General features: G+C 30.8%; 2 protein-coding genes across 7 annotated transcripts in view; both read left to right on the top strand.

The window, feature by feature from the left end:
* LOC129786576 (serine/threonine-protein phosphatase 2A 56 kDa regulatory subunit delta isoform) overlaps positions 1-16,052 on the top strand; it is a 21,085-nt gene extending 5,033 nt beyond the window's left edge. The window contains exons 3-10 of one of the 6 annotated variants that reach the window (XR_008750140.1): positions 3,584-3,755; positions 7,679-7,875; positions 8,910-9,244; positions 9,324-9,554; positions 9,640-10,032; positions 13,394-13,589; positions 13,690-13,887; positions 14,282-16,052. Coding sequence is in view for 4 of the 6 variants with exons in the window: in XM_055821681.1 (XP_055677656.1) it covers positions 3,581-3,755; positions 7,679-7,875; positions 8,910-9,244; positions 9,324-9,554; positions 9,640-10,032; positions 13,394-13,589; positions 13,690-13,833 (1,671 nt within the window). In the remaining 2 variants the exon portion in view is untranslated. Of the gene's footprint in view, positions 1-3,580; positions 3,756-7,678; positions 7,876-8,909; positions 9,245-9,323; positions 9,555-9,639; positions 10,033-11,486; positions 12,068-13,393; positions 13,590-13,689 lie in introns of those variants that run through there. The other 5 variants (XR_008750139.1, XM_055821683.1, XM_055821681.1 and 2 more) reach the window with 5 other exon arrangements.
* Positions 1-16,220, top strand: part of LOC129786570 (nuclear pore complex protein Nup88) — an 850,897-nt gene that overhangs the window by 617,164 nt on the left and 217,513 nt on the right. The gene's annotated exons all lie outside the window — the stretch shown is intronic.

Below are 16,220 nucleotides of genomic sequence, written 5' to 3'. Positions count from 1 at the left end.
ATTTAGTGGAAAAAAAAAAGAAATCATTGACATTGGTAAGATTTGATATCGCGACCTTGGTATCCGAAAACGGCTACCCTACACGTCTCCCAACATTCCGCTAAGAGCAAATAAGCGAACTTTTTACTAAAGCTGCCTACGACCCCGCTCATGGGGTGAAGAAACACACACACACATGAGCATGCGCACATGTGTGTGGTTTTCGGTTCCCTTGGCAACTCTGTCGTGCGCTAATCGCCGCACGTCGCGCACGCAGCGATGAGAAAGAGCAGCACGCTTAGATTTTTTTGTGTGCGCGCTCGCTCTCTCGAAAAATGTCTCTCACTGTGAAAAGGCGCTCCCACACAATTTATATGGGAAATTAATTTTATTTTTAATTTTAATAATATTTCTAGGCCATCTCCGGTATTAATTTTTTGGAAATTAGTCTTCTATTACCATAAAGAATTTTTGGTAAAAATATGAAGCCAATCCGTACTATACAAAATAGTTCGTCATTAGATTTTCTTGTAAAATGAAAAAAAAATCACAAAACTAGTATGGCGGCCATCTATATTTTGTTCCTGTAGAGTTTCCAAAATAACTTATCATCGAAAAAATTATTTAAAATGATTGGGGAAATAAAAAAAAAATATTTAGTGGAAAAAAAATAAATCATTGACAATGGTAAGACTTGATATCGCGACCTTAGTATCCGAAAACGGCTACGCTACACGTCTCTCAACCTCTCGCTAACAGCAGAGAAGCGCAATTTTTATTAAGCCTGCCTACAACCCCGCTCACGGGGTGGAGAAACACACACACACATGAGCATGCGCACATCTGTGTGGTCTTCGGTTTCCATGGCAGCTCTGTCGTGCGCTTATCGGCGCACGTCGCGCACGCAGCGATGAGAAAGAGCAGCACGCATAGATGTTTGTGTGTGCGCTCGTTCTCTCACGAAAAATGTCTCTCACTGCCCTAATATCCCCTTATTGACCAGGACTTAATAATTCTGGGATGAGATCCCCAATCCGGAGGTCACTTTATCATTACTAATGAGAAGTGATCATAAATCCGGCGAAAAACCCACAATTTTGCGGCAGTATCCCCTAATTGTCCAGGACTTGATAATCCTGGTACAATCCGGGGATGAAATCCCCAATCCGGAGGTCACTTTAACATTCTTAATAGGAAGTGACCACAATTCCGGCGAAAAACCCACCATTTTACACCAGCATCCCAGGATTGTCCAGGATAAGGGAGATCTGGCTCTTTGGGATGGGTCAGGATGGTCAGGACAGAGGAATTTTTTGGTCTGGTCATAAGAAAATGTGCTCTTCATTTGGCCATAAAAGTGAATCTCAATCAATCAAATCTGTCCAAGACCGATTCTGATTAATATTGGTAGAGAAAATCTCGTGAATAAAAAAAAAATTAAAGGGAATTTTTGTTCCCCCCACCCCTTTATGGTCTTTGGATCTTAATTAATTAATTAATTTTATAATATAGAACATCTTATTATAGTCATACAATCATTCAATTTTAGTGAAATTTTTTGTGTACTATTCCGGCCGGGGTTTTCTTCAATATCGTTTTTCGGCTCTCCTGTAAAGTTCACTTTTGTGGACTTACGCCTTTTTCTTGTTTCGCCCTCGATAATATGTACAAAATCTCCATCATCCGTGGTCAATTCTCTCTTTCTCTCGGATTGCTCACAACTGTTGTGTGTATTTTAGCCATCTCATTGGGATTCAACGAGAACATCCATTGAAAATGAATCCGTTATCGTCGTGTGTAAAGAAGCATAAGAAGAAGTAGAAAAAAAAACTTTTCGCATTCATCTTGAAAATATTAATTAAAAAAAATGCGTAAAGGTATGATCACCCAACAATTGAGGTGCTTAAAACATATGAGAAAAATTATTTATATATTTTTACTCATTAACAAATCATTTTTATAATTAAAATTCTATTAATTAACTTTTTCTTCATTTTTTGGGAATACGGTGGTTTGTCATAAGAAAAAGAAGAAGGTAAAGAAATAAAAAAAAATCATCAAGAAGAAAAAATAATGATGGATTGAAGAGAAGTATAAATAATAATCTTCAACATTCGAAGAAGTTCATTTCTCCTTCTTTTGCGGAATAGGAAATTTGCATTGATGATGTTCTTATAATTTTATGTAATCAAAGCTGGTTATTTTGAATGATATATATTGAAAAACAAATTATAAAGAATTTCTCAACGCATAAACATTTTCTTGAGCTATATATACACACACATAACTGTTTTATTAGACGAAAAAAAAAAAGAGAGAAGAAGTATGTAGTCACTGTCGTTTTCAACCTGTAGTATGCAATATAGTGTCGATCCGGTATTTTTTTTTGTTAAAGTTGATGAAATAGTTTTAAAAGAATTCCTCATTAGTTGCGTTTATTTATTTTTTTTCCTTTTAATAAAAGTTCAATGAATTTTTGAGAATTATTTCAAATATTTCTAATAGAAAATATTATTAATAATATTGCTTCATCTGTCTTGAGAAAACTCACTGATCTACTTTAAATTAATAATCAATTTCAATTTATTTCTGTTTAGTTCATGATGAAGGTTTCTTTTTAAACAAAAGAAAATTAATAATGAGACAAAGTCTCGTCTAATTGGGAAAAAGGGAAAAAAAAAGGAAATTAAAGGTAATAGGGTCAAAGTTTCTATTGAAATTGTGGGGAGGGAGAAAAGTTAAATTTCAATATAAATTATTTAGAACTTTCTGAATAAAACAATTAAGTATAGTCGTCCGATAGAACTTTCCGGGTGAAAGAATGACGAATGAGTTCGTGGTAATAGAAGAGAGAGCAACAGACGGAATTCTTAAACGTATAATAATTGGGCGAGATAAACGTGAAAGATAAATTAAAACAATCACCAACATGATTATTATGATTAAAAGGATAACATTGAGGGAATGGGTTATCAATGTCATATAGTTGTGCACATGTTGTATACATAATTGCTGAATTTAGTGTTTAATTAAGAGAGCATATCGAGGGTTGGAAAATATACTATACTAACTCATTTTTGTTGATTTTCAGGAGAGCGATTTGAAGTTTGAGATTTACATTGCTTCTTATGTAAAATTTTTTACAGTTTTCGCTGTAACTTTGTAGGGAACAAATATTCGAATTTGTCCTTTTGAGGGAAGATGAAGGACATCAAAAGCTATCGAAAAATGCGTTAAAAATATACTATACTAACTCGACTTAGTATAGTGTATTTTCCAACCCTCGATATAAATATACGATTAATGGTGACATAGTTAATCACAAAGAGATTTATATGGGCAAAATGTAATCATTTAATTACTTAATTTTCTTCTCTTCTCACTTTGCAATGCCAAAAGTGCGGGTGAAATGGAATTAAATATGTATACAACATAAGGAGAAACTATACATGTATAAGGGGGAGATGAGGGAACAAAACAAACTCACAAAAAATATAAACTCCAACGCATTTATTTTTTTTTTCCATAAAAATAGACTTTATGGGATTTTTATTGAATCTTTGGTATAGTGAAAAACGCCTTTTTTCGCTTTCTTTTCCAGCAGCAAACGAACAATGCACAAGGGAAACCAGCTACAAATAATATTCCTCCAGTAACGCCAATTACGAAATCCATCAACTTATCTGGACCACTGATTAAGAAGGATAAACGACAGAATAGTTCGAGGTTTAATGTGTCCAAAAATCGCGAATTGAATGCATTACCTCTTCTGGAAGGTAAGATTTTTTATTTATTTCTCTTTCTCTTGTATTTTATGCTACACTATAAATCATCTCACTGTATATATAGTCAGTATATTTTCTGCATTAGGATGGGATGAAGATGAGGAAGGAAAGAAATTAGCAAAAGTGAATCTTCACCTACATCCATTATGCATTGTGAAATAGATAGGTACATACCTACATGTTTAATGCAAGAGGATGTATGAAAGGTTCTCTCATACTATATTTTATCTATTTATACCCTATATGATGTGAAATTGTGTCAGTTTTACGGAAAACATAACCACCATCACGGACCATTCAACGTGACTTGCTTTACTCACAGACTATATAGAAGTATAAGAGGGTGGGATATATATAACGTGGCTTTTTTTATGTACAATATATATTTATCTATTTAATATCCGTTTTATTATTTTTCTATACATATATCTCTCTCTATGTCTATGTAGTAATTCTGAAATTGACATTGTATATTACATTTATACTTATTAGGACATGATTGCTCTGCAATATAATATCAAAAAGAGATAAAAAAATATATATATTGGGAAACTTTGGGAATTCTATTGTAATACATAAATAACGTGTATTTGCTACATATAATTGGAGAGCTTCCGTATATACCTACAAAATTACTTGTGGTTTACATAGGAGAATCCATAATTGGATAAAAGAAAAATTCATGTGAAATTGCTTTTTAATTCAATCTCAATTGCATTTTGAATCAATAAAAGGCGATGTGACTAATGCAGAATTTTTTTTTAAGTATTAAAGATTGTGCTTCTTTTTGAAGAATTATCTTCATTCTTTTTACATAATTTGTTAGGTAATCATTTCCCACAAGTTTCAATTAAACGCATAAAATCATTCGAATAGTTAAAAGTTTTATATTTGCAAATTAGAATTCCAAACATAATTTTTTAACAGCTGGTTTACATTATAAAATGTTCGTTATGTCTCCAAGCATATTTTTTACATAAAGAACAAAAATTTCATTATAAAAATATTTATTTATTCTTGCAACATTAATTTTTTAAACATCCTCTACCACAAAGGCATTCTTTTATGAAATTTATTAATTTTCTTTTAACTATTGCGGCATTTTCATATAGTTTTTTTTTTGTATTGTGTTTAATGTTGTGCAAAACGCATAAAAAAGCAAAAAAAAATGTTGAAAGAATAAAAAGTTATTACCACTAGAATTTTAGATTTACGAATAAAAAAATTTTACTGGAAAAAATTTAATCTCTATATAAGAAGAACTTTAACTGACTCACGTAATTTTCTTTCAATATATACTGTGATTTTCAATAAAGAAAGAAAATTGCATTTTACTCGTATTGTCATGAAATTTATTGCATTCTCAATCTTTCATGAAAAGAAAAGAATTCTTCTAAAATATCTTTTGTGATTTAATTCTATTGTTATTTTATACCTACATCGTGCAAAGTTGTCTTTTCGGTGTAAATATTAAAATATATAGTTTTCAATTTATTTACATTACATATAGGTACAATATTAGGTACATACTATTAGATATATTGCTATATGGATTGTTGGGAGTTTCATGTGCTTTTCCGTTAAAGTTTTGCGAGAGATATGTGTGTGACGCGTAGCTTGAGGGAATTCCCAGACCTGTCTAAATAATATATAATTTGACGAGAGAGTTGTGAAAATTTACAAATTTGCCACACAACAGTGTGCATTTGTGGAAATAACTCTTCAAAAAGCCGATTTCTGACCCTGAAATTGGGATTTTCTCGTAAACTTTCTTAACGAAGAAGTATAAACAATGTTTGGAATTTTTCAATTATGAATAAATTTTTGGAATGCAGGAAGTTTAAATTGTATGATTTATTTGATTGGGTTGCATTAGAAAAATAAATCAATGGATAAAGGGAAAAAGGAGTTGTTAGGAAAGGAAAACGGAAGGAAAATCGTTGCAATTTAAATTGAAATTTGAGTTAAAAAGGGGGTGAAAGAAAAATATGCGGTCGCATAAAATGTGTGTGTTGTGTATGTATGCGGGTGGTGGAAATCATTTTTCGTATTGATTTTCTCATATTCACCCTGCTCTTCTATCTTTTTGCCAACCATATAACACAAAACCGGGAAAAGGGGGGTGGAAATCTCTTCGCACATTTTCCAAATGGGGAGCAAGCAACAAGAGAGAGAGAAAGTGAGCGAATAGAGAGACAAGGGCGCAACATATAGCATGATCTGGTGGTTATATTTTCACCTCGAGAATCGCGCAACATATTCTGCCTTGATGGTGTTCTTTCCACGCACAGAACCTTTCTTTCAGTGACTTTTGAGAGAACGCACAGTTCTGTGTGGATAGAAAGTTTTTTTCTAATTTATTTTTCTTTAGAGAATTCTTAATTGAATTTTTTATCATAAAAGTATGTGTGTGTGATGGTTAAAAATAATTTTCCTGGTTGTTAATTTAATGTAATACGATGCGATGTGAAAAATAGAGAAAAAAGTGTCTGGAATTATATTTGTTTTTGTACCAACTTGTTGGTGGAAATTGTAGAGCAAAATAAATTAAAACTTGGGCCCCATTTTATGTCATTTTTTTCTCTCTCTTGCAAAATACTAACATAATTGTTGCAAAAGCTCAATGTGCGTGAAGAGAAAATATTGTCTCTCTCACCGTGAGTTTGTGTGTGAAAATTTTCACTTAATTCACAACAAAATGTGTGATTGTGCCGAAAAAGAAGAAGAGCAGTTTATCCTACTAAATATATCTCAATAAAGTGTTTCTTTGCTTTATCTTTAAATGCCTAATTCATTATGAATGAGATTTCCTTCAAAATTTGAAGAGAAATCATTGGCACAAGTGTTGAATATAAACATATTTTCTTCTGAAGCTTCTTCTTTCCATTACAACTTTTGTGTCTTAGTTTGTAATTTTTCGCATACAAAAGAAGGAAATGTAGCAATAACTTTATTTCATGGTTAATAATTTTTTATTCTTCTTCTCTCTTCGTTTACATTAGTATTGTTCATTGTATCTGTGCTTGATGCAAAGTGGTTGAAAATTATGACCACATAACATTTCAATCACAAAATATGATAACAATTTGTAGGTATCTACATTAGGAGTTCAATAGTCTCTTCTTCTCCCAAAGAAATTTACTTTTTTTCCGAAATTGAGAAAGAAAATGTAATAATAAAAATTTTATATTGCAAACACATGCTAGACTATCATGAAAAGATATTAATGTATATCACTATTGATTTATAGCACGTGAATAAGGGCATTAGATAAAGAAGAAGAAAGAGAGAGAGAAAAAAAGAAAAAAAGAATTGACCAATATTAATCTATAAAAAGAAAATATTCATTTTGAACTTTAACTTCTTAAATAAATGATAAAAAAAAATTGTACCTACCTGTGAAGGAAGTACCTTGTATAGAACGAAGAAGAGAGAGAGAGAGATAAAAGGAGTTACAACGAATAATTTAATATCTATGAGGGAGTGTTTAAAGTGATTGTGGATTTTATAACGTCTAATAAGAAGGAATATGGTAGCTGGTGGTACAATAATAAAAGGCAGTACAACATCAACGAATATTGGTATACCTAAATCACCCTCATTCCACAGTGGGTTAGATTTAGTTGCCACGAAAGAGAACACGATGCCAACAATTGATTCAAAATTACTAATGGGATTTGGGAGAGACCCTTGTCTACGTAAATTTTCCTACGCAAGGGATAGGAAGGTATTTTTGCAGCCACCTGAAAGTCAACCCATTTTCCTGCCTCCTCTTAAAGGTGTGGGAGTGATTTCCTCAATTTTCCTTTAAATATTTACTGAGACAATAAGAACATAAATAAATAATATTTCTTTGATTTATTCCTTTAAATAATTTATATTTTTTCTCTTTTTTTTAATTTAATTCACAACAGAGGCCAGTTCGAATGAGAGAGAGGATTTATTTATTCAAAAATTGCGACAGTGTTGCGTTCTATTTGATTTCTCGGAGCCACTCAGTGACCTGAAATGGAAGGAAGTTAAAAGGGCAGCCCTTCATGAGATGGTGGAATATCTCAGCCAACATAGTGGCATTGTAACAGAGAATATCTATCCTGAAGCGATTAATATGGTGAGTGACTGTATCTGTGATGTTGTTGAATTTGTAATTCATTGAAATGGGATGGAAAATTGGCAATAAAATGATGGAATTGTGTAAGAAGAAAATGTTCTGCCAAGAATAATTTTACAAAGCATTACAAGGTGAGAAAAAGGGGAAAAAAATGGGAAAATATTTTCTTGTGAGCTTTCGTGTTATAATGAGAACTTCTTCAGGGATTCGGAGTAGCTGAATTCTTATATAAAACCGCAATCTTTCTATATGATTTTCCTTTAAGAGTTTTCTGTGCTTTTATTAGTGGGAAAATGGTCTTATGTTGGGGAGTTTTGTGTCCTATTCCAGGACTTTCGGACAAACACGAACAAATTGACAAAGGTAGAGAATAATCTTGTAGAAAAATCGTGTAGAAAGTCTGCGTTATACATTTCAGAATTTATCTATAGTTGAAAATCTTTAAGAGTTCTTATTGGAAATTGCTCAATTAACCCTTCGAGAATTTTGCTGGCCAAAGTGGCCAATTCGATATTTTTTTTTAAATCGTAACAAAATAAAAAAATCTCTTAAAAATATCGTGATAATTTCTACATCTGTGTGCAGGAAAGTTCCATTACTTCAAGATCGTCGAAAGAAAACGTGGAAAAATATTTTCTTTTGAGAGAAAATGAAGGTCAAAATTTTGAGGTTAGAAACTTCGATCCTCCAAGTGTTAAAAGCTTAACTATAGCTGATTTATTTATTAAAATTTATTTGCTGGAAGATTCTTTTGAAAAGCGATTAAAGAGGGAAATAAAAAGGCAACATTTTAGGGCTAATTAGCGACGTTTCGAATAATTTTTATTAACAAAATTTTTATCAGAATGGAAGAATATTTAAAAAGAAACTTAATTTATATTTTCAATTTTTCCTCAAAAGAATTTCAAAGCGAAAAAATAGCTCAAAAACTAAAAGAAAAATTAATTAATTTGAAGGTTTTTTTTTAAAGTGAAAAATTTCATTTATTAATCAACCTTTGTTTGTTTTTTCTCTCTCTCCCTTTTCTCCTGTAGTTTGCAATTAATCTGTTTCGTACACTTCCACCATCTTCCAATCCAAATGGTGCAGAATTCGATCCGGAAGAGGATGAGCCAACACTTGAGGCATCATGGCCACATTTGCAATTTGTTTACGATTTATTTCTACGTTTTCTCGAGTCACCAGACTTTCAACCGGCCACAGCTAAACGATACATTGATCAGCAGTTTGTACTGCAATTGTTGGACCTCTTCGACTCGGAAGATCCACGCGAGAGGGACTTTCTAAAGACTGTACTGCATAGGATATACGGAAAACTATTAGGATTACGTGCGTTTATACGGAAACAAATTAATAATGTGTTTTACAGGTGAATTTCTTTCTTTCTTCTTCTTTTTGATTTTTTTTTAAATTGGCTGAATTGTCTTTATTGGTTTTTTTTTTGATAGATTTATCTATGAAACGGAACACCACAATGGTATTGCTGAGCTACTGGAGATTCTGGGGAGCATTATAAATGGTTTTGCTTTGCCACTCAAGGAGGAGCATAAGCAATTTCTCCTCAAAGTGCTGCTGCCTCTGCATAAAGTGAAGAGCTTGTCGGTATATCATCCACAATTGGCGTATTGTGTTGTTCAGTTTCTGGAGAAAGATCCCAGCCTCACTGAGCCAGTAATAAAGTGAGTCTCTCTCTTTCTCTTTTGCTCTGTTTGTGTTGCCAAATGGGATTTTCTTTTTAAATTTATATTTTTTTTTCCTCGGCAGGAGTCTCCTTAAATTCTGGCCAAAGACACATAGTCCAAAAGAGGTGATGTTTCTCAATGAATTGGAGGAGATATTGGATGTAATCGAACCGGCTGAATTCCAAAAAGTCATGGAGCCCCTCTTTCGTCAGATCGCCAAATGTGTGTCCAGTCCGCATTTCCAAGTTGCAGAGCGTGCCCTCTACTATTGGAATAATGAATACATAATGTCCCTTATTTCGGATAATTCCCAAGTAATACTACCGATAATGTTCCCATCGCTCTATCGGAACTCAAAGACACACTGGAATAAGACAATTCACGGTCTTATCTACAATGCCTTAAAACTCTTCATGGAAATGAATCAGAAGTTGTTTGATGAATGCAATATGAACTTCAAGCAGGAGAATCAAATGTAAGTTGAAAGATTATTTTTTATTATTATTAAACATATAAAATCTATAATATTGTTGCGTCCAATCACTTGATTGTCGTCCACTCTGTGAGGGTTTTTTTTTGAAAAGAGTGTTTGAATAAATAATAAAATACATTTCAAGGGGAAAAGCAATCACAATGTGTCAAAGTGTCCACTCTTAATGGGTCTGTGTAACAGTGTGTTTCATTGTTAATGCCAACTAAATATACTTTTCCCTAAAAAGAAATTTAACGTGTTTGAAAAAAAAATACGAAGCAGGAAAAAGATTTTCAAAAATTTATTTATTTTCTAATTTCCGCAAAGGAGTTCATGCACTGGCCATGTAAAAACTTCCTCTATTGCAAAACAATTTTGACCCATTTCTTCTTGTAGAGAATAAGAAGAAAACATTCAAGAATCGCGAGAGAAATTCTCCAATAATCACTGGGATTACATAGAAAAATGCAAATAAAGATTGCCAAAAAAAAAAAAATCAAATATTGTGACGCAATTTGCATTTCTTGTCCCTCTAAAAAATGTTTCCAAAAATTTTTTTTTGTTTACTTGTCGCGCATTTTCCGCGGAGGTTTCTTCTTTTTCAAGTTAATAATAAATATTTTTATTACACGATAATTGACATTTTTATTGATTATGCAAAATGAATTCGAAAAAGAAAAAAAAACTCCGCGGAAAATACGCGACAAGTCTACAAAGATAGTAAAATTGAGTAAGTTAGGACATTTTGAAAAATTGAATGAAATGAAATATTGTAATTAGAAAGAAAATTTATAAGAAATGTTAATAAAAATTCCACCCACTGAGGAAGACGCACAGAAGCGTTGAAAGCTTTGGCACTAAAATTGAAAGGATGCGTTTGGGTTGACCTACCGACTCTTGGCTGACGCAATCGGAAGGATTTATCCTATACCAACAAAAATCTACAAAAATGTTTTGGAACATTTTCTAAAGGGACAAAAAAAAGCAAATGGCGTCGCAATATTTTCTTAGTGATTCCAGTGGATATTGGGGAGTTTCTCTCACGATTCTTCTATTTTTTCTTATTCTCTACAAGATGAAATGGGTTAAAAATTTTCTGCGATACAGGAAGTTTCTACATAGCCAGTGCATGAGCTCCTTTAAACTTTAAATGTTTGTGCAAATTTTTCTTTTTCTCTACCGACAAAGAAGAAAAAAAATCGTGCCTTTTAGCCTTGACGACGTGTATGATTATATGGTGCGCTATGTCTGATTTTCTCCTTGAAGTGTATTTTTGTCCGTAAAAGATTTGTCAATTTGCGGGTGATTCTCACGAATGATACCTTCCAAAAAAAAAGGAATGAAAATGTGGAAAAAAAAACGTAGAAAAGAAAATGAAAGAACGTAAAAAGAAGTATAGTTATATACATACCTACAAACATTTGCTAATAGGCATCTAATGTGGTGTATTTTTGTAGATGCGAACAGGAATATAGCAGAGATTTGCCCGCATTGTAAACAGAAAAAAATACAAGAATTTTGTGTACATAATTCATCGGATTTCAACCAATCTACCACCACACAACATTTCTACGCAAAGAGAAAAATCTTCTAACTTTGTTTTATTTTTTCCAAATAAAATTTAAAAAACATTTATAATCGCAATATGCACACATCTCTTCAGAAATAAAAAGAAAATAAATAAATTACTTCTCTACATTATTTTTTTTTAAATAAAAATTTATTCCTTTAAAAACTATAATGTTTAAAAAAAATGAGAAATTCTTTCTTTAAAATTAAAAAGAAATAAATAAAATGGAAATTTTGTGCAAAGAAGGAAATAAAGTTGAAATTAATGCAACAAAAACTGTGTAATTTGGTGCACATTAGATCAGTTTATTTTATGTTTTTTTTTTAAACTTAAATGTGATCATCTGAAAAAAAATGAAGAAGGTGAATGAAAAAAAACAGGAAAGTTAAAAGAAATGAGATGGAGTCATATTTGAAAGATAATATAAAAATGAGAAAATAATAAAAAGAAATGAAATGCTTGTGGAAATTTGCGTTTTTGGTTGTAAATCACACAAGAAAAAAAAATATGAAGCTTTTTTCATCTCACGAAACTGCAAAGTTAAGTATTCTTGTCACAATTTTTTCTCTACCTATTTTCTCATAATATTAAATTATGGCGTGATAAGTGTGTGATTTTTTTTGTTGGTTTTTTTGGTTCCTTTTTGTCGTTTTTTCTCTCCTTTTTTGGTTAATGCTGATTGCATACGAAAGGAACTCTAAACGTAATTGGGCAGAGTAAACAAAGAAACGTTTTAATCCTGATTTATGTACCTTTTGTACTGTATTAGTACGCCCTCAAAAAATTTCTTTGTTGACTTTGAGTGCGGAAAAATGGAATAAAATGTTTTTATTATTAATAAAATTCTAATGGATTTGGTTAGGAAAAAGGTTTTAGAATTTCTTTCGCAAAATTTTGAAAATATTATTTGAGAACTAACTTTTCTATATAATTTTGAAATCAGATTTCGCAGGGATCCAAAAAGAATTAGACATACCCGCCTTAAATATTTAATCTCTTAAGTAGTTAAAAAAAAAACTCTTATCAGAAAAAAAATCTCAAAATGATCCGAATTTGACCATGAAAAAGGAATTTTTCCAAAACCAAATTCAAAAAATGTCTTAAAATTTCATTCTCAAGCAATTTTTATGAAATTTTGTGAAGAATCTGCCAAAATTCTTTTTTTTCTTTAAGTTTAACTTTAAGGAAAATAAAAAGAGTTAATGTCGTTTTCAAGCTAACTAAACCGGTTAAAGGCTATTCCTAATTTGGGAATATCACGAGATTTTCTATAGAAAAGTAAAAAGTTTAAGTTAATACCGGGAGATTAAGAAATAAAACTTTTCTTCGAAATAATCACAGCTAAAAATAGGGGAGACCAGGGCTAAAATAAGAGCTGTGTCTGAAAGAAACATAGCTAAATATCTTATAGAAAAATTAATGAAAAGAATTTTCTCTTTAGACCTGTCTCTGCCCTGTTTGCCTGAGAAATGTGATAATTTGAATTAATCCTGCAATTCTTTAATCCTTCTCAGACTGTTTTACCCCAGTCTCCCCTAACAAATGAACAAATAAATTTTCGTATGCAAGCAGCAATAAGAAAATAGTTTTCCCCCCTAAATTTTTTTTTAACTAAAATCGAATATCTGTGTGTGTATTGCAATTATAAAAAAAATCCTTCTCGCTTTATAATTTGATCATTCCCCGCCCCCGCATTTTCTGTAATAAATTAAATATTTTTTCCATGTGGATTGCTACAAAAGGTCTAACAAATGCATATATTTTCTCTTTTATATTTTATCTTGTGGCACCCAGTGAGAGAGAAAAGCTGACGCAACGTGAAGAGATTTGGCAGCAAGTTGAGACACTGGCGAAAAATAATCCTGAATGGAGTCGAGTTTCCGTGAAGATTGAACCGTATTCAATTGATACCCTGGCGAGAAATGATGCAGATATGCTGATAAAGAATGAGAAGCTGACGTATGATGAGCTGGAGAAGGAATCTCGAGATGTAAGAAATTTTCTTCTTTTCTTTCTTTTGGTGAATTTCTCCCCACAGAAGATTTATTTGGAAAATTTTTTCTTTTTTTTTTGAAAATATTTTTTTGAAGATTCACATCTCGAAGAACAAAGAGAAACCCCTTATTCGGCGTAAATCAGACCTCCCGCAGGATTCTGGTACAGTACGAGCTCTCATTGAGCACAAGCGTCCTGATGAATTTCTACACACACCACCTGATCCCAATAAATGCTAAGCAAATGAAAAGAAAAGAAGCTGGTCATCTCAAGAAGAAAAAGAAGAAAAAAAGGTGGGAGGTTATATAGATATTTAATATAAAAATAATATAATTTTTTCTCCTTATACTATTCCTTATATTCTAAAACAAAAAGAAAAACATGAAGAACTATAAAAAAAAACTATTTGCTAACATTGCGTAGAAAGAAAAAGTTTTAAATGAAAAAATATTCACAATGAATCCACTAATCTCTTTAAAAAAAAATAAAAAAAAATCACTTTAATTGATGATGGGAAATAAAAAAAAAGAAAAGAAATATCCCGCAAATGATAAATTCCAAATTTATTCTAAAATAGATAATTTTATTCGACGTATTTTTAGTAAAGTCCCCCTCCACCTACATAATGAAAAAAAAACAAAAGAAATAAAGCGCAATAATGTAATATTTATGCATTTTTACCAACAGAGCAAGACAGAAGGAGGTTAAGAAGGAAAAGCATTAGATTAACGGGGGGGAAAAGAAGTTTTATGGTGCCATTTTGAAGATATATAAAATTTAAAATAATAATTTTTATCAAAGTATTTCTCTATTCCAATTAATTTTCTCTATTTTCTTCTTTTTTATAATGTATAAAACAACAACACTTAAGAAAAAAAACAATGAATATAACTTATCTGTATAGGTAATGAAAGAATGAGAGATTAAATATAAAATTGCAGACAAACTGTGGATTCTTCTATTTGCATGGTTTTTGCTATGAGACCACCCCCGCATTGAAAGTAAACAAAAATATAATCAGACTGTTTGAATTTCGAAAGATAAGAAAGTCTCTGAATAAGCAAACTTTTACACTAATCTATCTAGAAAATTTCTTTCTCAACGTTTATTCAGTTTTTATTTGTTTATTTTTTTTAAGTAAAATTTCATCGATGAAAATTATTCTCCAGAGTTTTTTTCCTTGATTTTTTCTAATTTGGATTTCTCTAAAAAAAAGAAGTTTATCCGTTCCTGTGTGAGAAAATTCCCCATTCGAAAGATTAATCCGAGACACGATTAATTTTGGTTTTAAAAAGAAAAGGAATCGCTAAAGGAACATTCCATTTTCCACTGGAATCAGTTGGAAAAAAGTCGGAAAAATTTTGTCCAAAATTCCAAATAATGACGTCATTATTGTGTTTTATGTCTCTTTCAATGCATGAAGCATAAAAATATCTTATAAAAAATAATTGAAGAAGCATCACTGGGAATGCTTCATGTATTTAATGGGATAAAAAAGACAATAGTGACGTCATTTTTCCATTTTTTTGGCAATTTTTTGCCAAGCTTTTCAACTGATGTTGGAGGAAAATGTTTAGGTAATCTTTAAGATTTTTTTTATTAAATTTTTTATCTTCTGCAAGGATTTGCGTATCTCGATTAATTTCTTCAACGACGAATTTTTCCATATAGGAATGCATAAATTCCTTTATTTTATTCTTCAATTTATCCTTAATGATTTCTTTGTAAATTATTCTTCAAAATAAATTTCTACAGAGTTATTTCAAATTATTTAAAATTAAAAAAAAAAACAGATTTAAATCCACGGATTAAAAACAAATTAAATAAAGAAAAAAGAAAAACTAATGAGATTGGCAGAGGAAGAGAAAAAGAGGGATTGATGCAAAACAAGATAAAAAAAAGAGATGGAGAGAGTAATATCAAAAATAAGTACACAAATTAACAAAAAAAAACATTCTGCCACAGAATATAGAGTTTTAAACTGAAAGATATAAATGTGATTGAGATAATTATAAATTATTCTTACTAAAGTTTAATTATATATATTAATGGAAAAATAGTATTTTATTTTCGTCCGCGATAGCATTTTATAGAGAATTCTTTTTTTTCTTATTCTTCAAGAATTATTTTTTTCCATATATTTTAGTATAACTTCCTTTTTTTTAATACATTAATATTTTATTTACAAAATAAGAACCTAATTCCAGAATATATCTTTATATGGAGAAAAAAAAACAAATAACTTACATTTTATATAGAAAACACTAAAAAAAATCTACGTCACAATTTCTGTGTAACTATAGAGAGTTATTATTAATTATTATTAAAAAAAAAAGAAACAAGATATTTGCTGATAAAATGGGCTGATGAGGTAATATAGATTGAGGTGAAAAAAAAATACAAAATAGGTACGCCTTAAAATTACAGATAAAATAAAAATAACAAATTGAATAAAAATTAACAAAATAAGAAATAAAGAAAAATAAACATTCAAAGAGTGGCCCTAACAAATAGCTCTAAAAGAGAATTTTTAGAAGAGGCATTAAAAATAATAAAAGAGTGTTTCAAATAAATACAAAAATTTTGAACATAAAAAAATATCATCAACAACAAAATTAAAAGAGAA

Source organism: Lutzomyia longipalpis, chromosome 1 (assembly GCF_024334085.1).
Source record: "Lutzomyia longipalpis isolate SR_M1_2022 chromosome 1, ASM2433408v1".
Taxonomy (NCBI): domain Eukaryota; kingdom Metazoa; phylum Arthropoda; class Insecta; order Diptera; family Psychodidae; genus Lutzomyia; species Lutzomyia longipalpis.
Note: the sequence above shows the minus strand (reverse complement) of the source record. Positions and strands in the feature narration are given on the sequence as shown.